Source organism: Balaenoptera acutorostrata, chromosome 19, assembly GCF_949987535.1.
Source record: "Balaenoptera acutorostrata chromosome 19, mBalAcu1.1, whole genome shotgun sequence".
Classification (NCBI taxonomy): Eukaryota; Metazoa; Chordata; class Mammalia; order Artiodactyla; family Balaenopteridae; genus Balaenoptera; species Balaenoptera acutorostrata.
In genome coordinates, this window is record NC_080082.1 from 13,522,625 (window position 1) to 13,546,372 (window position 23,748).

A 23,748-nucleotide genomic window follows, 5' to 3' on the forward strand; every position below is an offset into this window, starting at 1 on the left:
CACCAATGTATTTCTCAGTGCCTCGGCAAAGGACGCGCTTGGGGCTGTCTCAGGGTTTCTAGGTTGGGGTGTCAGTGAGCAGGTCCTACCTGAAAAGTCCATTCCAACATTCTCATCTGCAGGCGAGGCAGCCGAACGCCACAGTCCTCCATGTTGGTCCACAGGCCAGCAGCATTGGCATCACCTGGGAACTTGTTAGACGAGCAGATTTTCAGCTGCCCCAAACCTAATCTGAGTTTTAACAAGATCTCCAGCCACTTCAGATGCAGGCTCAGGTGTGAGAACCACTGGCAGAGGCAGAGTTCGGGTCTAAAGTCAGGCTACCTGAATTGGAGGACAGGCTCTGCCACTTACTAACTGTGTGACTTTGGTCAAGTTATTAACACCTAGGTGGACCCACTGTCCCAGTTTGCCTGGAACTGTCCTGGTTTTAGCACGCAAAGTCCCACATGCTGGGAAACCTCTCCATCCTAGACAAACCTGGACAGCTGGTCACCCTAAAACACCTCTCTGCCTCATGATCCTCTTCTATAAAATGAAGGTAATAAAATGAGTTAATACATTAAAGTGTTTGAAACAAAGCCTGGGGAGAGTAAACACTGATGAATATCAGCTGGACTGAGCCAGCGCCCTCATTTCTCAATTCCTCCATCAACATTAGACTACCTAAACCTCATTTGTTAACTAAGTAAATTTGTTAAATAAATGAAGTGCTTAAAACTGTCCCTGGCAGAATAGTAAATGCTCAGTAAGTTTTAGCTATTCTTATTCATATTATTATTATTATCTATTAGCTTTTAGCTAATATTATTCGGCCACAATTGAGCCCAGGCTTTAAGCAACCATCAGAGCAAACAATTGGAACCATCCCAGCCACTCAGGTTAGCCCCATAGAATCCTAAATATCGGTATATTCAACCAGACTTCCCTGGTGGTCCAGTGGTTAAGACTCCACGCTCCCAGTGCAGGGGGCCTGGGTTCAATCCCTGGTCAGGGAACTAGAGCCCAAATACTACAGCTAAAGATCCCACATGCCACAACTAAGAACTGGCACAGCCAAATTAAAAAAAAAAAAACAAACATTCAATCCCATTTAACATTTTCTTCCTTCCCCACTCTCCACCCTCAGAATCCATTCCCAGATCATTTTGCAGGTTTTGTCAATATAAATTAGCAAAATCTCATGGTTCTTCTGGTGTTTCAATATCTTCCTCCCAGATTTGAAGTCATCGGCCCCCTGGGGCCTGCTGCGATATGACTTGTTATTTAAGTCTGGAGAAAATGAGGGGTGATGGGGTAGCACACACAAGGGGTCTCCTTCAGGGCAAGGTCATTACAGAGTATATTTTTTTAAGGAAATGATGCTGGCCTGGTTGCACATGTGCAATGGAGGGGGGGAACCCAGGCTGAGCAAGGCCCTGTCACCAACAGCACATGGCTCCCAGCTCACCCAGGGCACTGGCATTCAGGTGGCCAACTTGGGAAGCAGGAGGGCTGATGGTCACTTGGAGGATGCTATGGGTCAGGCATGAAAGTGGTGCACATCCCGCCCTCCCACTGCCACTGGCCACACCTCAGTCATGCAGCACACTAACTGCAAGGGAGGGTGGGCAACTCCACCTAGATGTGCACCCAGGAGGAAAGGGATCTGGGTTTGGCAAAGAGCTAGTGAATTTCTGCTACCAGGACCTTCAGAATGACCAAGAAGAGTCCCTTTGGCAGGCAAGGGAACCTCTGTAGCAGTGGGGGTCCTGAGTCTTCCACACCTTCCCGCAAAGCCCTCCACTCTCTCTGCTCCCCAGTCTCCACTCTTTCCCAATTAGAGACCCAGAGAAGGTGTGAAGCCACCTCATGGTGTCATTTTATAACCATTGATTAAGCCTTAAGTTTGGGTTGTAACTCTCTCAGCCTTGCAGCCACAAGATATAAAAATTCCCTGATTTTCTAACCATGTCTTGAGCCGCAAATTTGGACTTTGATCTTGTCTTTCCTTTACGATGTTGGTGCTGTTAGCACACAGCCTGCCTAACAGCCCTTGACTTCAGGGTAATCTTTATATTCTTCTATGGAAAGAGCCACCAGGTCCTGAAAGCCTTGCCCTTGATGGGCGCTTTGTTCTGGGGACCACAGGATTAACTGTCTCGCCATGGCATGCCGTGGGCCGCTGGTGTCCTGTTCCTTAATACTAGCTGGATTTTCACTGTCCTCTGCTGCTTGCCAGGCTTCCATCACCCCCATTTCCCACAGGGCTTCTTGTTCCGTCCACCTCTAGTCCTGTGTTTGTATCAATCAAGGTTCTTAACTGTAAGCAACAGAAACTGAGTCTGGTGACTCTAAGCAGAAAAGGAATTTGTCCAAGTTACTGGTTAGCTCCCAGGAGTTCTGGAAGGTCGGAGGATCAGATCTGGAAGAGACCCTACTGCCTCTGCTGGGCACAGATGCCACAACGGGCATCACCAACGAGGGGTGGAGGTGCCATCACCTTTGAAAGCCGGATATAGCTGCTGGCACTGCCGCCATCAATTGCTGAGATGAGCTTCTCCCACCGGCAGCTTTACCTTGAAGTTGGGCACGTGGCTCTAATTGGAGGAGCCAGGTCATGTGCCCAGGACCTTGCCGCAAGGGAGGCTGGGAAAAGGAGGCAGAAAGGGGCATTTTCAGCTTCTTTCAGGGAGGCAGCCTCTGTCTTCAAGCTGGGGGATACCTCTAACACAGGAATGAGACTCCGATGTGGGACGGCCAAGAGAATGACTCAGGTCCACTGCAAGAAGCCACTTGGTACACCTGGGCCCCTGGGTCCCTGGCCTGCAGCACTGGCCCTGTCATCCCACGCTCTAACCAGGGGCCTCGCCAGCCTTTGGAGTCTGTGCAGGGTAAGGTGGGTAATGGAGCATCCCCGTGCAAAGGCAGTGTGGCCTGGAGGTCCTGACAGAATCAGGACTTTGCTTTGCTTGTAGCCGAGCCTACCAGTAAGTGTCTTTCAGTAAGTCCTCTAACTTCTTGGAACACGTAGTGATTGCCAGGCAGGCGACTGAGATCTCATTACTCAAGTGGCTCTCCATTTGACCCTGGGCATATTCGGTAGCCTTTCTATAAGATGGGGAGCATCTACCCTGCAAGGCTGTTGTGAGGATTAATTGAGATGATGGATGTAAGTTTGTAGCACAATGCCTGGCAAATAGCTAGAATTCAATCACTGTTAGCTGCCGATTACAATTTTAATACTGGGGATGATAACAATTACCCTTTTCTTTCTTTCTGGGAGCTCTTTGCAAAGAAGTGAACTATTTTGTATCCATCTCATGAATTCAGGGTGGATGTGTCTGGGAGTCAACTCAGGGAACTCTGGGGACCAGTTGTTCAGTGCGTCCACCCCCTTCTCCTCCTCTCCTTTTTCCTTATTCTTGTCCTTCTGTCAGCTTGGCCTCTCTGTTTCAGCCTTCTTCTGTCTTCCCACCAGACTGCCAACCTCCCCATCCTTGCATCATTTGCTGTCACTCATTATGACTCCCATTCATTAACTGTCCTACCCATGTTCCATGCAGTCAAGCACTCACAACCTGGGGGAATACAGGAGGGTGTCCCTTAGGAAATCTGTCTGGGAATCTTTGTGAGAGGTGAAGATGGAGCAAAGACCTCCACCCCATTTCCTGATTCTTGGTCCCTATGATGGTTAATTTTATGTGTCAACTTAATTGGGCCATGGGTTACCCAGACACTTGGCCAAATATTATACTGGGTGAGTCTGTGAGGGTGTTTTTGGATGAGATTAACATTTGAATCAGTGGACTGATAAATTTCCTCCTTTTGTAATAGATTGAGTAATGCAGACAAGAGCATTTGGTCTTTCCAAGAAAAAGAGGGAGAGGATAAGGGAAGAAGTAAGAGCAGGAAAGAGTATACAGGCCTGTTCTGGTCATCTTGGGAAAGCTGTCTCCTTCAGCTGCTGTCTGCTTCAATTCCTGGTGAAATTTGATTCAGAGGTCTCCAGCGCTTGATTATATCGGACTGGATGTCAGTTGGAGCCTTCTTTAACTGTGAGATGTATATCCAAGGCTTGAGTCTCAAGTTTGGCTGCCATCTGGGTAGTGAGGAGGACCTGGTATAGTCCCTTCCAAGGACATTTAAGGGCAGTCTTTGTTCTTACTGATTTCAAATAAGAAGGGTGGGAGAAAATTGGAAACAGTTTAGAGATTTATAGTCAGATATTTGAGGAAACTAGGAGTTTAGAATCCAGTTCAGCTTACAGCTGTATAAAAAAACCTTGAAGCTTTATCATTAACAGGACAAGAATCTAATATCTACGAGGACAAGAATCTAATATCTACAAAGTTGCAAACACAATTTCTCTCTCAATAATTATTCCCCTTATTATCAAAGATAATCATAGTAAAACTAATTTGTTTGTAGTAAATTTGGTTTGATTATTTACAAAAATACAGCAAGAATAGTGATTGACCATATAAGCCCTTTTTTTTTGGTCATGCAGCTTGAGGGATCTTAGTTCCCCAACCAGGGATTGAACCGGGCCATTGGCAGTGAAAGCACAGAGTCCTAACCACTGGACCGCCAGGGAATTCCCTCATATAAGCCCTTTTTAAGATTACTTTGCTGGAACCTTGTAATCAAGGTACTAGGCTGATTTTTCCAAGCAGTTCCTTAAAATTGTCTGGTCATACCTGAATCTATGCATATCTCTCTTGAATTTGATAATCCAGTCAAAGCCTTGGTAATATAGCCAATATTTCCAATTGTTTTCTATTACAAGGAGAAAAGATTCTTATTGAACTTATGCAAATATTGTCATGAAAAATAAGAATATTTAATAAGAGTTTCCAAATTCTGGAGGAATCAATTAGGGAGAAAAAGATAATGTTTCTTCTTTGTTTACAAAGGTGTATTTTACCAAATTGCTGTAAGTCATAGATGCTGAAGAGAAGTTTCCTTAAATCTGGAAAAGTAAAACATTGGAGAACCAGCATAAAAAGTCATAAAAGTTACAATCATCCTCATTAGTTAATTTAGTCTCCTGTAATTAATTCTTGTTGATCTTGATCTTGGGTTAGCAGCTTTATGAATCAATCAGTTTTTCATTAAAGTTTTAGAAGTTTTTACCAGTTCAGCGTTATGATCTTAAAGTTATTAGGACCTACATTTTAGGGACTTCCCTGGTGGTCCAGTGGTTAGGGCTCTGTGCGTTCACTGCCAAGGGCCCGGGTTCAATCGCTGGTTGGGGCACTAAGATCCTGCAAGCGCGCGGCATAGGAAAAAGGGAAAAAAACTGTGAATCACTGTATTGTACACCTGTAACTTATATAATATTGTACATCAACTATACTTCAATTTTTTTAAATTAATTAATTAATTTATTTATGGCTGTGTTAGGTCTTCATTTCTGTGCGAGGGCTTTCTCTAGTTGTGGCAAGCAGGGGCCACTCTTCATCGTGGTGCGCGGGCCTCTCACTATCGCGGCCTCTCTTGTTGCGGAGCACAGGCTCCAGACGCGCAGGCTCAGTAATTGCGGCTCACGGGCCCAGCTGCTCCGTGGCATGTGGGATCTTCCCAGACCAGGGCTCAAACCCGTGTCCCCTGCATTGGCAGGCAGACTCTCAACCACTGCGCCACCAGGGAAGCCCTATACTTCAATTTTTAAAAAAATTTTTAAATAAAAAATAAGAAGACAGCTTTTCTGAGTAATCAAAGATCTGATAAAGACAAAGCACAGAATCTTATTGTTCTTAGGCAGATTACATCAAAGGCAAAGAAACTTTGTTGTCTTTTTTTTTTTTTTTTTTGGTTACCTTGGGTCTTCGTTGCTGAGCACAGGCTTTCTCTAGCTGCCGTGAGTGGGGGCTACTCTTCATTGCTGTGGACAGGTTTCTCATTGCGGTGGCTTCTCTTGCTGCAGAGCACGGGCTCTAAGCTCACGGGCTCAGTAGTTGTGACTTGAAGGCTCAGTAGTTGTGGCACATGGGCTCAGTAGTTGTGGCACATGGGCTCTAGAGTGCAGGCTCAGTAGTTGTGGCGCACGGGCTTAGCTGCTCCGCGGCATGAGGGATCTTCCTGGACCAGGGCTCGAACTCGTGTCCGCTGCATTGGCAGGTGGATTCTTAACCACTGCACCACCAGAGAAGCCCGAGAAACTTTGTCTTCTTAAAGGAGAGAAAAACCAAATTCTAATTTTGCACCAGTGTACTTTTGATATTAAAATTCATTTTAATTAAATTTATTTTAATTTTAGCCAGCTTGACCATACATTAAAATTCCTTTTCAAAGATTCGTTTTCCATAAACTTTCTACAACTTGTTTCCATTCAGCTTTGTTCTATCTTTTTTGTTTTTTGCTGATAATTTCAACTTTATTAGTTCAGATGTTATTGTCTCAATTTCAAAAACTTACAAATCTTATCTAGAAAAGAAATGATAAAAGGCAGTTGTTACAGAATAATTACAGATTTACTTTTAGAGGCTCACATAATTACCTATGCATTACATGAAATTAATATAAACTCCTTCCACATAATATAGTTAAAATAAACCATACACTTCTTGAAAATTACAGTATAAGATTCACTTGTGTCAAATGTTCATCCTGACATTACTCTGCTAGACTGGGAATAATAGAACAGGCAGGAGCAATAAGATCCCCACATTTCCAGAAGAAAGTTGCTCTAAGTTGAGTAGCAGAATAAAGATTTGAAAGATGGGACCCTCAACCTATAAATAACTGGGAAGCCACCACCAGAATTTCCAGCTTTGTAAGTAGTTATAAGAAACGGGGGATGTGGGAGTTCCCTGGTGGCCTAGTGGTTAGGATTCTGGGCTTTCACTGCCATGGCCCAGGTTCAATCTCTGGTCAGGGAAGATCCTGCAAGACATGTGGCAAAAAAAAAAAGAAAAAAATATATATATGATGAAAAGACCCAGAATTGCCAAAGAAATCCTGAGGGAAAAGAATAATGCTGGAGGTATAACCCTCCTAGACAATACTACAAAGCTACAGTAATCAAAACAGCATGGTATTGGCATAAAAACAGACACATGGATCAATGGAACAGAATAGAGAGCCCAGAAATAAACCCACACACCTACAGTCAGTTAATCTTCGACAAAGGAGGCAAGAATATACAATGGAGAAAAGTCAGTCCCTTCAGCAAGTGGTGCTGGGAAAGTTGGACAGCTGTATGTAAATCAGTGAAGTTAGAACACTCCCTCACACCATACACAAAAATAAACTCAAAATGGCTTAAAGAATTAAATATAAGACATGACGCCACAAAACTCCTAGAAGACAAAATAGGCAAAACGTTCTCCAACATAAATCATATCAATGTTTTCTTAGGTCAGTATCCCAAGGCAAAAGAAACAAAAGCAAAAATAAACAAATGGGACCTAATCAAACTTATAAGCAAAGGAAGCACAGCAAAGGAAACCATAAAAAAAACAAAAAAGATAACCTACAGACTGGGAGAAAATATTTGCATACAGTGCGACCAACAAGGGCTTAATTTCGAATATATACAAAAAGCTCATACAACTCAATATCAAAAAAAAAAAAACAACCCAATCAAAAAATGAGAGGAAGACCTAAATAGACATTTCTCCAACGAATTCATACAGGTGGCCAACAGTCACATGAAGAGATGCTCAACATTGCTAATTATTAGAGAAATGCAAATCAAAACTACAATGAGGTATCGTCTCACACCAGTCAGAATGACCATCATCAAAAAGTCTACAAACAGGGCTTCCCTGGTGGCACAGTGGTTGAGAATCTGCCTGCCAATTCAGGGGACAGGGGTTCGAGCCCTGATCTGGGAAGATCCCACATGCCGTGGAGCAACTAGGCCCGTGAGCCACAACTACTGAGCCTACGCGTCTGGAGCTTGTGCTCTGCAACAAGAGAGGCAGCGACAGTGAGAGGCCCACGCACCGCGATGAAGAGTGGCCCCCGCTCGCCACAACTAGAGAAAGCCCTCGCACAGAAACGAAGACCCAACACAGCCAAAAATAATAAATAAATAAATTAATTAATTAAAAAAAAAAGTCTACAAACAATAAATGCTGGAGAGGGTGTAGAGAAAAGGGAACCCTCCTACACTGTTAGTGGGGATGTAAATCAGTGCAGCTACTATGGAAAACAATATGGAGGTTCCTTAAAAACAATATGGAGGGGGCTTCCCAGGTGGCGCAGTGGTTGAGAATCTGCCTGCCAATGCAGGGGACACGGGTTCGAGCCCTGGTCTGGGAAGATCCCACATGCCGCGGAGCAACTAGGCCCGTGAGCCACAACTACTGAGCCTGCGCGTCTGGAGCCTGTGCTCCGCAACAAGAGAGGTCGCGATAGTGAGAGAGGCCCACGCACTGCAATGAAGAGTGGCCCCCGCTTGCCGCAACTAGAGAAAGCCCTCGCACAGAAACTAAGACCCAACACAGCTAAAAATAAATAAATAAATATATTTAAAAAAAAAACAATATGGAGTTCCTTAGCAACTTAAGTTGCTAAGACATGCAAGCAACCTAAGTGTCCATCAACAGAAGAATGGATACAGAAGATGTGGTGTATATATAGACAGAGGAATATTATTCAGCCATAAAAAAGGATGAAATAATGCCATTTGCAGCAACATGGATAGACCTAGAGATTATCATACTAAGTGAAGTCAGAAAGAGAAAGAAAAATACCATATGATATCACTTACACGTGGAATCTAAAATATGACACAAATGAACTTATTTACAAGAGAGAAATAGACTCACAGACATAGAAAACAAACTTACGTTTACCGAAGGGGAAGGGGGAAGGGATAAGTTAGGAGTATGGAATTAGCAGATACACACTACCATATATAAAATAAAGAAACAACAAGGATTTACTGTATAGCACAAGGAACTATATTCAATATCTTGTAATAACATATAATGGAAAAAAAAACAAAAAAGAATATGTATATATATATATATATATAAAGAATCACTTTGTTGTACACCTGAAACTAACACAATATTGTAAATCAACTATACTTGAAGTAAAAAAAAAAGAAATGGGGGATGTGTATATCAACTATACTTCAATTAAAAAATAGAATAAAAAAAGATAAATGGGGTATGTTCTTTTAAATAAGGATTGCTACTTGGCTATGAATTTGAAAAGACAAGGCAACAAAGTATGAGCCTATCAACAAGTGATTATAGCCTGGCCTTGAGAAGTTATCACTGAGTGTGTCCAGGGCAGAAAGGGTGGTTGTTCTGTATTGGTCTTTTCAGCTGGCTGTAAGACCCTTTTGTTGCTCCATTTACTGTGGTATAAGAGCAGTTGTTTTCAAATGTGTTGGATCATTCCACAGTAAGAAATATTATGGTCCAACATATACTTATGTATAAAAAAACATATAAGTAACTGAAATAAAAGTTAAATAAACTGTATTTCCTATTTGCAGTGTATGTCATGCATGCACTCTATTTTGCATTTTATGAAATTATTCTCTTCTATTTAAATATAGATAATAAACAAATCTATAATAAACTTATCTATAAATTATAGATAAAATTGAAGATATATATTATTAATTTATCTATGTAGGTACAGACAATATGTATATGTTCTATTTAAATAAACGTTAATCAAATTCACCAACGGTCTATGATCACAATTTGAAAAACAAGAAGTTACAATAAGTCCTGGGGCTTCGCTGGTGGCACAGTGTTTAAGAATCTGCCTGCCAATGCAGGAGACACTGGTTCGAGCCCTGGTCCAGGAAGATCCCACATGCCGTGGAGCAACTAAGCCCATGAGCCACAACTACTGAGCCCACATGTTGCAACTACTGAAGCCCATGCACCTAGAGCCCGTGCTCCGCAACAAGAGAAGCCATCACAATGAGAAGCCCGCGCACCACAATGAAGAGTAGCCCCCGCTTGCTGCAACTAGAGAAAGCCCATGTGCAGCAACGAAGACCCAACGCAGCCAATAAATAAATAAATAAATAAATAAATAAATAAATAAATAAATAAAATAGATTTTTTTTAAAAAAATTATTTATTTATTTATTTATTTATTTATTTATTTTTGGCTGTGTTGGGTCTTCATTTCTGTGTGAGGGCTTTCTCTAGTTGTGGTAAGCGGGGGCCACTCTTTATCGCGGTGTGCAGGCCTCTCACTATCATGGCCTCTCTTGTTGCGGAGCACGGGCTCCAGACGTGCAGGCTCAGTAGTTGTGGCTCACAGGTCTAGTTGCTCCATGGCATGTGGGATCTTCCCAGACCAGGGCTCGAACCCGTGTCCCCTGCATTAGTAGGCAGATTCTCAACCACTGCGCCACCATGGAAGCCTCCTAAAATAGATATTTTAAAAAACAAACAAACAAACAAAAAATACTAGGAATCACACGTTTTCCCTGCTTTGAACAGGAAGGGTGACTTACCAGAAAGCTTCATGAAAACAGATTCCGATAAAGCTGGAGAGTTCAAAATGCAAAGAGAGCAGAGCTTGGATTCAGGAAAAAACTTACCTTCAAACTCCAGGGTTGACAAGAAAGCAGTGAGCTCAATGAACTCCATGGGTACCAACACCTGCTTGTTCACCAGCCTCCAAGTCATTAGAGGGCATCTCTGGATCCCACTTCTGACACCATGCAATGTCAACCTTTAAAGTAAAACATCCAGTTATTTTACTGGCAAAATAGGTTTACTCAGAAATAACAGAGAATTGCAATTTGGGACAAGCATGTTATGATGTATCAAAGGCAAGCCTGCAGAACAAAGGAGAGGCGCTTGCTTTTATTAGGTTTTAGGGGGAAATTGGGGAGAGCTGTTTTGAACAAAACTTCATTGGAAAAGAACAAGTGTTCAAGGTTGTGGCAGTTTCTCATTGGCTGCAAGTGGTGGTAAGAGAGTTGTTGCTGGGGCAGGGAGGAAATTTCCTTTTTTTTTTTTTTTTTTTGTAAAGCAGGAGAGGGAGTTCGCTGGCAGTCCAGTGGTTAGGACTCCGTGCTTTCACTGCTGAGGGCCTGGGTTTAATCCCTAAGATCCCACAAGCCAGACTTCCCTGGTGGTTAAGACTCCATGCTCCCAATGTAGGGGGCCAGGGTTCTATCCCTGGTCAGGGAACTAGATCCTGCATGCCACAACTAAAAGATCCTGTGTGCCGCAGCTAAAGATCCCACATGCAGCAACAAAGATGCCACATGTGGCAATGAAGATCCTGTGTGCCACAACTAAGACTCGGTGCAGCCAAATAAATAAATATATATATATATATTTAAATTTATTTATTTTTTATTTTATTTTTGGCTGCTTTGGGTCTTTGTTGCTGCACACAGGCTTTCTCTAGTTGCAGCGAGCAGGGGCTACTCTTCGTTGGTGCGTGGGCTTCTCATCGCGGTGGCTTCTCTTGTTGCGGAGCACGGGTTCTAGGCACAGGGGCTTCAGTAGTTGTGGCATGCAGGCTCAGTGGTTGTGGCTCGCGGGCTCTAGAGCGCAGGCTCAGTAGTTGTGGTGCACGGGCTTAGTTGCTCTGTGGCATGTGGGATCTTCCTGGACCAGGGTTCAAGCCTGTGTACCCTGCATTGGCAGGCAGATTCTTTCTTTTTTTTTTAATTTTTAACTCCACCACGCATCCAGTTACTTTTATTTATGTATTTATTTTTGGCTGTGTTGGGTCTTCGTTTCTGTGCGAGGGCTTTCTCTAGTTGAGGCAAGCGGGGGCCACTCTTCATTGCGGTGCGCGGGCCTCTCACTGTCGTGGCCTCTCTTGTTGCGGAGCACGGGCTCCAGACGTGCAGGCTCAGTAGTTGTGGCTCATGGGCCTAGTTGCTCCGCGGCATGTGGGATCTTCCCAGACCAGGGCTCGAACCTGTGTCCCCTGCATTAGCCGGCAGATTCTCAACCAATGCGTCACCAGGGAAGCCCAAAGGCAGATTCTTTTTTTTTTTTTTTTTAACATCTTTATTGGAGTATAATTGCTTTACAATGGTGTGTTAGTTTCTGCTTTATAACAAAGTGAATCAGTTATACATATACATATGTTCCCATATCTCTTCCCTCTTGCATCTCCCTCCCTCCCACCCTCCCTATCCCACCCCTCTAGGTGGTCACAAAGCACTGAGCTGATCTCCCTGTGCTATGCGGTTTCTTCCCACTAGCTATCTATTTTACGTTTGGTAGTGTATATATGTCCATGCCACTCTCTCACTTTGTCACAGCTTACCCTTCCCCCTCCCCATATCCTCAAGTCCATTCTCTAGTAGGTCTGTGTCTTTATTCCCGTCTTGCCACTAGGTTCTTCATGACTATTTTTTTTTCCCTTAGATTCCATATATATGTGTTAGTATACTGTATTTGTTTTTCTCTTTCTGACTTACTTCACTCTGTATGACAGACTCTAACTCCATCCACCTCTCTACAAATAACTCCATTTCGTTTCTTTTTATGGCTGAGTAATATTCCATTGTACATATGTGCCACATCTTCTTTATCCGTTCATCCGATGATGGACATTTAGGTTGCTTCCATGTCCTGGCTATTGTAAATAGAGCTGCAATGAACATTTTGGTACACGACTCTTTTTGAATTATGGTTTTCTCAGGGTATATGCCCAGTAGTGGGATTGCTGGGTCTTTTGGTAGTTCTATTTTTAGTTTTTTAAGGAACCTCCATACTGTTCTCCATAGTGGCTGTATCAATTTACATTCCCACCAACAGTGCAAGAGGGTTCCCTTTTCTCCACACCCTCTCCAGCATTTATTGTTTCTAGATTTTTTGATGATGGCCATTCTGACCGGTGTGAGATGATACCTCATTGTAGTTTTGATTTGCATTTCTCTCATGATTAATGATGTTGAGCATTCTTTCATGTGTTTGTTGGCAATCTGTATATCTTCTTTGGAGAAATGTCTATTTAGGTCTTCTGCCCAAGGCAGATTCTTAACCACTGCGTCACCAGGGAAGTCCTAAATAAATATTTAAAAAAAAAAAAAGGCAGAAGATAAAATTCCCATGTGATTAATGTCCTCCTCTGTCAAAATAATTCTTATCTTCCCTCTTCCTGCTGGTTATACAGACTGCAATGAATGGTACATGTGTGCAAGTTCCCTCTTCAGAGCTTCCCAAGTCCGTTTTAAAATTTATTGATTTATTTCTATTTTTGGCTGCGTTGGGTCTTCATTGCTGCATGTGGGCTTCTCTCTAGTTGTGGCGAGCGGGGGCCACTCTTCGTTGTGGTGCACAGGCCTCTCATCGCGGTGGCCTCTCTTGTTGCAGAGCACGGGCTCCAGGCATGCAGGCCTCAGCAGTTGTGCCTCGATGGCTCTAGAGTGCAGGCTCAGTAGTTGTGGCTCACGGGCTCAGCCGCTCCGTGGCATGTGGGATCCTCCCGGACCAGGGCTCAAACCCGTGTCCCCTGCATTGGCAGGCGGATTCTCAACCACTGCGCCACCAGGGAAGCCCCCGAGTCCGTTTTAAATGAGATTTTCTTTATATATTTTCATAGTGCTCATGCACTGTTGCCCTACACAGTGGACATGGGTGTGTTTTTCTGTCCTCTCCGGACATTGCAAATACGAAAGTCAAAGAAACAGACATAGAAAGCCAGACAACATGGAAGTACAGCTGTTTTCTTGGTGCATGGCTATCTGTTTAATGTGTTCTTGCGTGGATAATTGGGTAAGGCAGGACCATGAATGGAAGAGAAGGGCTGAGGGTGCGGGTACAGAATTGCCAGCTTCCTCCCACATGAGCACTCGATCTGGATTGTCAATGCCTCAGGGACATCGTTGCTGGTCTCCTTGTTCCTACCATGAGCAAGCTGGTGCTGGATAACTGCTCTTGGTGACTGTGTTGCAGGAAGTCTTGTGAACAGGAAAAGGAGAAGGCTCGCATTTGTTGCTGTCTTGGCAGTTAAAAGTGGGCCATGGATGATGATCATAGATTCAGGAAGAAAGGGGGTGGGCTCAGGGAGGGGCCTCGAGGTCACAGGTGAAACTCTGGGGTCTGATCCAAACCCACAGGCAAAAGCTGGAATTTATTTAATGGAGTTCTATTCATTTATTCAGCAGAGAGCAACTGAGCACCTACTAAGTGGCCAGGCCCCAAGTGAGCTGCGGGAATACGGCAAGGAGCAGATTCCCCTCTGTCTCCCACGAGCATAGAGCTATGTGCTCAAGTGGTGAACACTGAAGGAGCCCAGAAAGGAGACAGTCTGCCCGTGACTAGTGCACAGACAGCTGCCTTGCTTGACTTCTCAGCCCTCCTCTAAATCGGGTTCAGCTGACTCTTGACTCCCCTGCCACCAAGAGAGAGGGCAGCGGGGTGTCCCCACCCCAGACCAGGCAGGCTGCTTGCTTTGTTTCTGAGCCACCCCGGCCGTTTCAGACGCAGCCAGCCCAGGAGCTTAGACCAGAGGCAGCTGTGGGGCGTGGGCCTGGCAGCAGGCAGGCCCGTGGACGGGCAGACAGGCAGCAGGAGAACACTCGAGAATTAACCCAACCAGGGACCGGTGTCTCCTCAGAGGATCACGGACATCCCCTCTCCTGCCCTTTGACGGTACCACCCCCAACTTCCAAGGCCTGGGCGATGGGGTTGATTCCCGTGGTAATTTGGGGGAAACAGTAGACCAGCCTCCTCATCCTCGGAGGTTTTTTGTTTTGAAGTTAGCCAAAGGGACTGTTTGTCTCAGAACCATGGTCCCCTGAGAATGGAGATGACCCCTCTGGAGCTGGAGCCCAGCTCTGAATAGGCGGGCCCAGGGTCTGGAAGCCAGGTCGGGCTGCCCACTGACTGAGGATGGGCGCTCCAATGCACTGCCTCTCAGGGGGCACTGCCCACCGCCTCAGAGCTGAGGAGCAGGGAAGGGCCAGCCAGGAGGCAAGCGGGGCCCGTGTGCACTTGGCCCCATTTTCCTGCATCCCTCCCTCTCTCTCTCCTGCTCTGTCCCACTCTTTGGCTCTCTCTTCAGATTGAGACATGGCTCGGGAGCCCAAGCCCGGCCCTGCCCGGCCAGGCCAGAAGAGGCCATGGGGCAGAGCCATCTCCTGGTGAGTCTGCCTGGGGCTGCCTACCGGGGAGGGAGTCTGATCACCAGCTTGTTTGGGGCTCTGGGCTCCCCTGGGACAGAATAAGAACCCCCAGGAGGCTTGCTCTGTGTGCTGCCCACCCAGCCGGCCAGGCTGCTCGTCCTACTCTCTGTGTTACCGAAGGAGGTCCGGTCTCCCTCGGCCACAGGTTTTGTCTGTAAACTGGGGGGAGGGGTCAACCCAGCTCATTCCAAGGCCCCTTCTAGCTGACAAAACCCAGCCACCCTCCTGCTGGTGGTGCCCTCTCCTCTCGCCTGGACCCCGGGGGGTGTGAGTCCTCCAAGGGGAGCCTCACCTGTGGGGTGCTCGGGGGCTTTTTCTGGGTATACATGTTTGGGAAGTAGACAATGGGAAACTTTCTGGATGAAATCTTCCCTCTAACTTGGGAAGCTTCAAGGAATTTTAAAGAAACCTTTAAACATGTTTAGAAAGGAGCTCACCAACCTCTGCCAGCCAACGTGCCATTTTCACAGGCGTTAACGAGGGTGTGTGTGAACCGGTGGCCCCTTAGTCCCCACAGCTGGGAGCCTGTGATGTCTGCGATCAGCTCCTGGCCTGTCTGTGGGCATTTGAGTGGTTTCTGTCTTGCCAGTGGGGGAGGCAGGGAGGCAGTGGGGCAGGTGGTTGCTGTTAGGTACAGCACCGTGTAAACAGCCTGCTGCCGAAGGTTCTGGTTTCTTTTGGGGTTTTGTTTGTTTGTGGGGTTTTTTAATAATTTTTTTTAATACTTAATTTACTTTTCTTATTTATTTTTTTATTTTTGGCTGTGTTGGGTCTTCGTTGCTGCACGTGGGCTTTCTCTAGTTGCGGCGAGCTGGGGCTACTCTTCGTTGTGGTGCACAGGCTTCTCACTGCAGTGGCTTGTCTTGTTGCAGACCATGGGCTCTACGTGAGCAGGCTTCCATAGTTGTGGCTCATGGGCTTAGTTTCTTCCACGGCATGTGGGATCTTCCTGGACCAGGGCTCAAACCCGTGTCCCCTGCATTGGCAGGCGGATTCTTAACCACTGGACCACCAGGGAAGTCCAGTTCTGGTTTCTTTTGGGTCTCATCCCCTCAGAAGTGCGATGGCAGGGCTGGGTAGGGGCTACTCTGAGAAGCCTCTGCACCTCCAGGTTGACCTCGAGAGACATTAGGCCAAATCTCTCTGCCTGCGGCAGCCAGAAGGTCTACATCATCTTTGCCGGCATGGACTGCTTTTTCACTGTGTTGTTTTGGGCTGATGAGTAGATGTGTACTCGTTTTTTAAGCTTGCGTTTCTTCAGTGATGTTGAACTGCACATGCGGTGTGTTGGTTTGCCTCGAGTCTCGTGCGTGAGACTCTCAACTGGGAGTTCATACGGTTTGGTAAATATCCGTCTGATGGGAGGTAAGTGGTTTCTTCCCATAGTTCTCTGCTGTGTTTTTTCACACGGCCGCTTTGAGGCTGGGTTAACCCTTCCTCAGTTCTTCAGTTCCAGTTGCTTTCTCCAGATTTCATGTCCCCCCACCCCCTTGCCTAGCAGGTTCGGACCCAGTCCTGTAGGTGCAGGTGGGAGAACAGGGAAGCAATGGGGAGTGATGCCAGCTGTCCTGCAGGAGCTCAGATTCCATTCGGAGGGGTGCCTGGCATTCAAGGCCTGGGGCAGGGTGGCTTCCTTAAGACCCATGTGTCCCTAGGGGACTCCAGTGGGGAGAATGAAACCCTTCTCTGGGGACTAGGGCAGCATGTCAGGAGCAGCAGGCTGTCGCTGTGGCTCTGGCCCCTTTGGATAGTCACCCAAAGAGGGGTGGTTTGGGGATGGGGTTCTGGTGGCCCGAGTTGTTGGATGACTTCTCTATGAGAACTGGTCAAGTCCAGGCCTTGTGTCTTGGGTCTCAAAATGGCATTTGTCAACCTGGAGGGAAAGGTTTGTGGTGGAAGGATTGCCCCAGGTCCCTTCCCCTCACATCTCCCCCCGCTTGGCCCCTGAGGACACTGAGGGAGGTGGCTTGACCTCTGCCCACAGGGTCATACTGATGGTGCATTTTATTTCTCTTATTGTGGGAAGTCCCAGCTTGCACTGTAATCATTAGCCCAGACCAGGGGACAGATGTGACTGCAGACCCTGTGTGACCAGGCCACTGCCCCTTAGGAAGAGAGGATCAAGGCCACACACCCAGGGCACAGGCCTCAGCCCTGGCTGATGACTGGGGGCAGGGACAGAGCAGGGATGACCCCAGACCGGGAGGGACCCTCTACCTACAGCAAGCTGGAGCAGCGAATACCGCCTAACCTCTAACCCGCAAACTCATCCTGCCTCTGTCTCAACTCTGGTAGCTCCCAAGTCTGTGCTCAGCAGTCAGTGAATTACCATTCCTTTACCATTAATTTTTAGGTACTCTAAAAAGTCATTTTAGGAAAAAAAGTGAGGAAGAGGTGTTTAAAGAAAAGTGTGCTTCTTGCATTGGCGGGGAATTGAACCCTGGCCTCCCACATGGCAGGCAAGAACTCTACCACTGAACCACCAATGCTGTTGTAGGACAGGGTTCTTCGAGGTAGCTCAGGTGGTCAGCTACCGGTCCCTCCCCATCTCTCTCCCCTCCCCTCCCCTCCAGCTGTCTGATCTCTGCTGAGGTTTCAACCCAGTCAGGGATAGCCAGCCCAAGGCGGCTATCAGTTTGGTAAATATACGGTTTGATAAATATCCGTCTGATGGGAGGTAAGTGGTTTCTTACCCCATGGCCAGCCCAAGGCCAGCCCAAGGCAGGCCGGACAAGCGAGAATTTTCCCAGAGTGGTCATGCTCAGCTGTGACTCGTACTCAGCTGAGACTCGTAACCTTGAGCTCTGTCCTGGCCCCCAGCTGTCCCAGCTTGGTCGTTGCTGACTCTCAGGGGGCTACCTGTTTCCTGCACCGTGCCCTGGACCCTGACCCCAACCCCAGAGCGCCGAAGGGATGGGTACCTGCCCTCCCGCGCTCCACTGGCTCGCTTTCCTTTCTCCAAGGATGGGCCTCCCACCGCCGGAATCAGCATCCCAGCGGCTCCTGGGCTGCCCACCAGACTTCCTGAGGCCAGAAAGCGGGGGCGGGGGTGGCCGGAAATCTCATCCACAGGCTTGGGGACCTCACAGCACGAAGGCGAAGGGGCCCCCTAATGTTCCCTATTCCGCTCCAGTGGCTTCCATAGGCCTCGCCCCTCATCGGCTGGGCCTGAGCTGGTGGCGTGGGCGCACAGTCCCAGAAAGTTATTTCAGAAACTTTACTGCCCCCAGCTTGCAGCCCCTCTCCTCCCCCTCAACTCCTCATTTGCCTTAACCGAAGCCTCAGGCTGCACCTGAACTTCCTGCAGCTGTATCCCCACAGGATCTTCCTGCCCAAGCCGGACCCAGTTGTCCCTCTGCACCCATCTCCCCTTCCCTCCTAGGCACCAGTTCCCTGGAGGTGCATGGTGCATGAGAGCAGGGATGAGGCCAGGCAGTGACAGCCTGGGACCTTCCAGACTCAGCCTCTTTCCCAGGGCCTGGAGCAAAGGGAAGGTGGCCTGGCCACGGCCCTAACCCTGCCTGTCTGGCCCTGCCAGTGCTGAGCCCTGCATCCTGGCGAATCCCACGCAAGGATTAAAGGCTCTCTCTGTGGCTTTGAGCCCTGACTTAACTCTTCCCTTTCATCCTTTGCCAGACTAAGAACCAGAATAAGATCAGCAGTGCCTAGGTCAGGCAGAGCAGCCTTTGGACAGCCCAGACCTGGCTGTCCAGAAGCCTGTGGGCAATTGCCCCCTCCTGCCACCTGGAGGCAGCCGGAACATGCCCCTAACAGAGGCCAGCTATGGGGAAGCTGGTTTGCTGTGGTCTCCCAAAGTGACCTTGGTCAAGTCCCTAGGGGCTCTTCTGATGAAGAATCCTGGGATTCTAAGGAAAAGCTGCATACATCAGTTTCTCTGAATTAAACTGGAGTCGAGGCAAGGATTCTGGCCCTGGACAATGACCCTTTCCTCATTTATCTCTATTTCAACAGCAACTATGACCTGGATTACAAGCTGTACAGGGAAGATTTCCCCTACAGGTAGGTGGGTCCTGCCCCCTGTCCTCTGGGCAAGCAGGTGGGGCTACTCGGCCTGACCCCCTCTCCATCCTGTCCACAGGGTGTATGAATGCCAGAGGATCCCTCCACTAATCAACCGCGTGCCTATCAAGATCCGGAGGACCCATATGCGCATGGGGGTCAAGAGCAACTTCAGTCCCCACAAGGCTCCCAGGAACAGTCAGCTGACCCCCAAGATAAAGCGTGAGTGAGGGAGCACAGCCCTCACCTGCAGGGCTAGGGGAGAACTGGGAGGCCCTTAGCAGTGAGGGTGGGTTCAGGAGTCCTCGCAGCACTGCCCTCTGCCTCCTGAACCTGATGGATACCAACTCTGGCCCCTCTCCCAGCAGTCCAGACTGAGGAGCTGCACTCCATCAGGGGAGAGCTGAGCCAGATCAAAGTCCAGGTGGACCGCCTGTTGGACAGTGTGGAGCGCATGGACCAGCAGAGGGACCAGCTTTCAGGTCAGTTCCCCCCAAGTGTGGGCCCAGGCCACACTCCTAGCAGCCTCCAGGTTGTCCCACTCCTGAAGGTACCAGGGGGTCCTGCCTCCGGCTTTCCTTGGGTGCAGGGCTCCTCCTCGCCCTCCCTAGAGTTCACTTCCCCCCACTCCCTCTGGGTGCTTCTGTGGCTTGAGGACCCTTTTGGCTTCTAGATTGTTCTATGACCCCCACCCACTCAGCAGCTGTCTGGAGCCAGAGCAGTGTCCCAGCCCATCCCCATCCTGTCCTCTCGAGCCCTAGATACCCTAGATCAGTGCTGGGCATCAAGTGGCATCTTTGGGGTTAGCTGGGGCCTTCCAATCCAGCCACTGACCAGTGACTCTCCCTGTGCAGGGACAGAGGACTGTCAACAGAACAGGGGCTCTGGGGGTAAAGGTCCCTCATGCAGAACCACTGAACCCCAGCAGGAGCCCAGGGGCCAAAGGGCCCATCCAGCGGCGGACAGCTCCCAGAACACAGACCTGGAGGCGGCAGTGAGTGGCCTGGTGCCTCCCCCCATTCTCACCCTCCTTGTGTTTGGGTCCTTGTGGCCTCTCTGTGAGCAAGGGAGGGACTTGGGTTTGTGTGGGAGACCACAATGGTGGTTGCGGGGAGGCGTCTGACTTCCATCACAGGCAATGCTCAGGAGAAGATGGGGCCCTGCCCTGTTTTTTCTCCCCTCTTAATTCGGGCTTGGTCGGCTCAAACGGACCAGGGGCTACGGCTGGGCAGCTGAGCCAGTTTTGGGCTGAAATGCCATCTCCTCCTGGAAGGTGGGTGGGGAGGGGGCTTTGAGCATTGTACAGGGAGTACACAGGTGTGCCCCATGGCCCCAGATCCCTTGCCCAAAAACCATCTGGTAAGCCTGCCCCTGCCCACCTGCTGCCCCAGGGTCTTTGGGCTGTCTTGCATTGTACCATACTCCCCAGGAAAGCTGGAGCACACTGACCTTCCTGGACTGAGAATACCCAACCCTGGATCTGATAACAGCCTTTTGTGCAGCTTCAAAGGGCCCAAATGTTCCCTGCCCTACCATTTCCTCCTCTCCTATTGGTGGTCCCTGAGAAGGGCCAAGCCCCTACTGTTGCTAGAGCCATCTCAGCAAGGCTGGGGCTGCTGGGGGGTTAGCAGTGAGGAGCTTCCTTTCCTCCACTTGCCTAGCTCTGGCCTGTGGGCTCCAGGGGACACTTACTGCTGCCCAAGACTGAATCACATCTAGGAAAAGACTGGGGTAGGTGGAGAAAATGCCTTCTTCTGTTTGGTGGTCCTGGGTTCGCTCCCAAGTCTCAGGAAGAATCTACAGTAGCACTGAGATGTTAGAGCTGCCAAGAAAGGGAGGTGGGGGTGAGAGACGGAGTTGTTAGCAGATGGCCCTCCCTTTCCCAGCCATACCACACCTCTCAGCCCTCGGGGCTAGAGTCCTGCTTCTGCTTCTCCTACAGGTGAAGAATCATGCAGCAGACCAGGAAGACAGCCAGTTGTAACCCCTCCAGGCTCATCAGCTCCAGGCACCTTCCCGAGTGGTTCCTTTCCTTGCCTTGAGTGATTTTCCAAAGGCCTCTCAGTGGCACCCATGCAACCCATTCTGGAGCAAGGGCAATGGAAATGGAGGCACGGCTCAGCCAGACCAGCCAGGAAGCCTCCCCCCAGTGCTGGCTTTAGCTTTGGTCATGTTTCCAGATGACAGTCTGGGGACTGGCAGGGAAGGGAAGCGGCCTGCAACTGCCCAGCTCACCATTCTCATAAAGCTGAGGCCCACTCATGGAAGGGGCAGCTGGACGGGGCCCACCTGCGAGCACCATCAGCCCTCTCTGACTGCAGGTACTGTTCCAGCGGCTCTCCTCCCTCTCAAAGCCCCCAATCCTGTCTGGGTGTCAACAGGGGTATCCTTTTTGTGTCGTTTCTATCTTGTTTCTTGCTGATGTGATACCATGTATTTCAGATCTGCTTTGGAAATACGTATTATGTCACTGGGGGGAAATAAAATTTATATTTTTTTCCTCTTGATCAGGGGTTCTCGGTGTGGTCTCCAAGCCTTATTCTGGCCCTTCGGCTGTCCCAGGCCAGCCCTTCCTAGAGAAGCTGAGCAGGCCCGAGACACACAAGCTCAGAAGCTCACACCAAGCCAGGGCAGAAAGGGCACCAGGCTGCCCCGCTTTTCTCCAAACCAGACCTGAGCACAAACCTGCAGGGCTCAGGAGCCACAAAGGGAAGATCCTACCCTGTGGTCAGACAGGCCAGCTCTGCCCTGTAAAATGGCCAGACTCCATCTCCAACATCCAGAAACTCTCACTCCTGGCAGTTCAAGTGCCCTCTCCCAGGAGCCAAGACGGGATGAGGGACACCAGGACACATATAAGATAATGCTGTCTCAAGCCCTTGACACCAGGAGTCTGAGAACACACTACCCAGCTCAGAAGAGCCTTGCTCTCTTAAATCCTGTACCAAGAACAACAGAATTTTTCAGATATAAAAGAGTTTATGTTTTAGCTCAGATATTAAGTGGGAAGGTACAGCCCCCTTGTCCATTCTCTCAAAAGCAGCCCAATAATATAGGAGGAGGGTCACTGGCCGGCCTGCATAGGGTCCATCCCTTACGAGACACTAGCTCCAGGTTCCATTTTCCAGGTAAGTCCAGCTGAAGTCCTTTCCAACTTGGGGGTCAGGCTGAATTCGCAGATTTCTTCAACTGAGTCGTGGCTGGGAGCCAACTCAATTAGAAAAGTTCCTTTAACAGAACAGTTTGTAAAAAAATCATCCCAACACAGCTGTCCAGTGCATCAGTTCTGAGCACGCCTCCCCAGAGCCTCTCCCGTGGTCCGAGTTCTCAGCTTGGCGCACGCAGTCTGCAAGCCGACGGCGCGGGTCCTTTCGGGGACAGCGACAGCTTGGTCCTCGGCGTCCATCATTGCTCAGGGTTCTGGTTCAGGGCGGCGTGGCGGCGCCCCTCCGGCGGGCGGCCCGTACTAAGCACTGCTGCAAAACGGGGTAGAGGCGCTGGCAGCCCTCGAGACCCAGGCGCACGGCCTCCGCCCAGCTCTCGGTCGGGCCGCCCTCCCCGCTGCCCAGCAGCCCGGCCACCTGGTTGAGCACCGGCATAAGCGCCACGGTGAGGCCGGCGGCGGCGCGTTCCTCCTCTAGCAGCGTGGGATCCAGCAGCCAGGTGGGCTCGGGCCCCAGCGCGCGGCTTAAACCGCAGCCCACCACCAGGTCGTACATTTCGATGCCCGCGTCGGCCAGGGCGATCGCGGCAGCCGTGAGCGCGGCGGCCAGCGCCGAGCCGCCGTCCTCGAGCAGCAGCGCCGACACCTCGAGCTGCGCGCGCGGGTAGCGGCCCAGGCGCACGGCCGGCTCGAGCGCCTCCTGCAGCGCCAGCGCCAGCTCACGCTCCTCGCTGCCACCCGGGGGAGCGCGGCGCCGGCGGCCCGAGAAGGGCGCGCGGCGAAAGTCGCAGAGCAGGCGGCCCCGCAGCGCGGCCGGGGTCTCGCCGCCCGCTCCGGCCGGGCCACCACCGCGCTCACCGCCCTCTACCTGGCGTGGGCCGGACACTGCGCACAGCACCTTGGTGCCTCCCGCCTCCAGGTAGGCCGAGCCCTTGGCCTGGCTCAACAGCCCGGCGCGCGCGTACACAGGCCGGAGCCGCGTCGGGTCGCGAGCGGCCGGCACCTCGTCCTCGTCGGTCGCGTACAACTGAGGCGGCTGCGACTCCTCGGGCCCGCGGATGCGGCGGTTGTCCCCGGGCATGGCGGCGCCTGACTTGCGAGCTGCCTTCACCCGTCGGCCTGGCCTCGCGCACCGGCTCTTCCGCCCGCTCAAAGCCGCGCGCTCGCGCGAGGGCTGTCGGGATAGCGGCAGGCCGCCCCGCACCGCCCCCTGCCGGCCCGGAGGGAGAACGGCGAGCGCTGCAGAGGCCTGGGGCCGCCGTAAGGACGCCTGGAGCTCCGTGGATGGATGGACGGATGTACCGGGCAGGCCTGCAGAAGTGGGACCTAGGCCGGCTCGGCTGACCTCTAGCCTTTGCGCTCAGGGTGTAGGGCTTCTTCCTTTCACTTGTGAAGCTGTAATTATTTTAATTTTGCACTTATTTGTGTGACTATTTTATCCATGTTCCCCACTGCCTTGCCCAAGAGGGCAGTGACCTTCTGTCTTGGTCAC

At 49.6% G+C, this 23,748-nt stretch overlaps 2 protein-coding genes, 1 long non-coding RNA gene and 1 other non-coding gene across 4 annotated transcripts in view; 1 reads left to right on the plus strand and 3 right to left on the minus strand.

The window, feature by feature from the left end:
* The window catches only part of LOC130705705 (pyruvate dehydrogenase phosphatase regulatory subunit, mitochondrial-like), a 53,400-nt gene extending 53,283 nt beyond the window's left edge, over positions 1-117 (minus strand). Inside the window, exon 1 of the mRNA XM_057533879.1 lies at positions 90-117. Within this exon, the coding sequence (XP_057389862.1) occupies positions 90-102 (13 nt within the window). The 5' untranslated portion in view covers positions 103-117. The remainder of the gene's footprint in view (positions 1-89) is intronic.
* Positions 118-17,491: 17,374 nt separating this feature from the next.
* TRNAG-GCC (transfer RNA glycine (anticodon GCC)) lies at positions 17,492-17,562 on the minus strand. The gene has a single exon. It is a non-coding gene; the product is annotated as a tRNA-Gly (tRNA).
* A 1,714-nt stretch (positions 17,563-19,276) lies between these two features.
* On the plus strand, positions 19,277-20,060 carry LOC130705789 (uncharacterized). The gene is made up of 3 exons (XR_009006196.1): positions 19,277-19,315; positions 19,462-19,575; positions 19,948-20,060. It is a non-coding gene; the product is annotated as an uncharacterized LOC130705789 (long non-coding RNA).
* Positions 20,061-22,052: 1,992 nt separating this feature from the next.
* EXOSC6 (exosome component 6) lies at positions 22,053-23,404 on the minus strand. The gene has a single exon (XM_007198331.2). The coding sequence runs from the start codon at positions 23,335-23,337 to the stop codon at positions 22,519-22,521; it is 819 nt and encodes a 272-aa protein (XP_007198393.2). The 5' UTR covers positions 23,338-23,404; the 3' UTR covers positions 22,053-22,518.
* Between the last annotated feature and the right edge of the window lie 344 nt (positions 23,405-23,748).

Coding starts and splice junctions, on each gene's coding strand:
- EXOSC6 (XM_007198331.2), bottom strand. CDS start 23,337: ATGCCCGGGGACAACCGCCGCATCCGCGGGCCCGAGGAGTCGCAGCCG.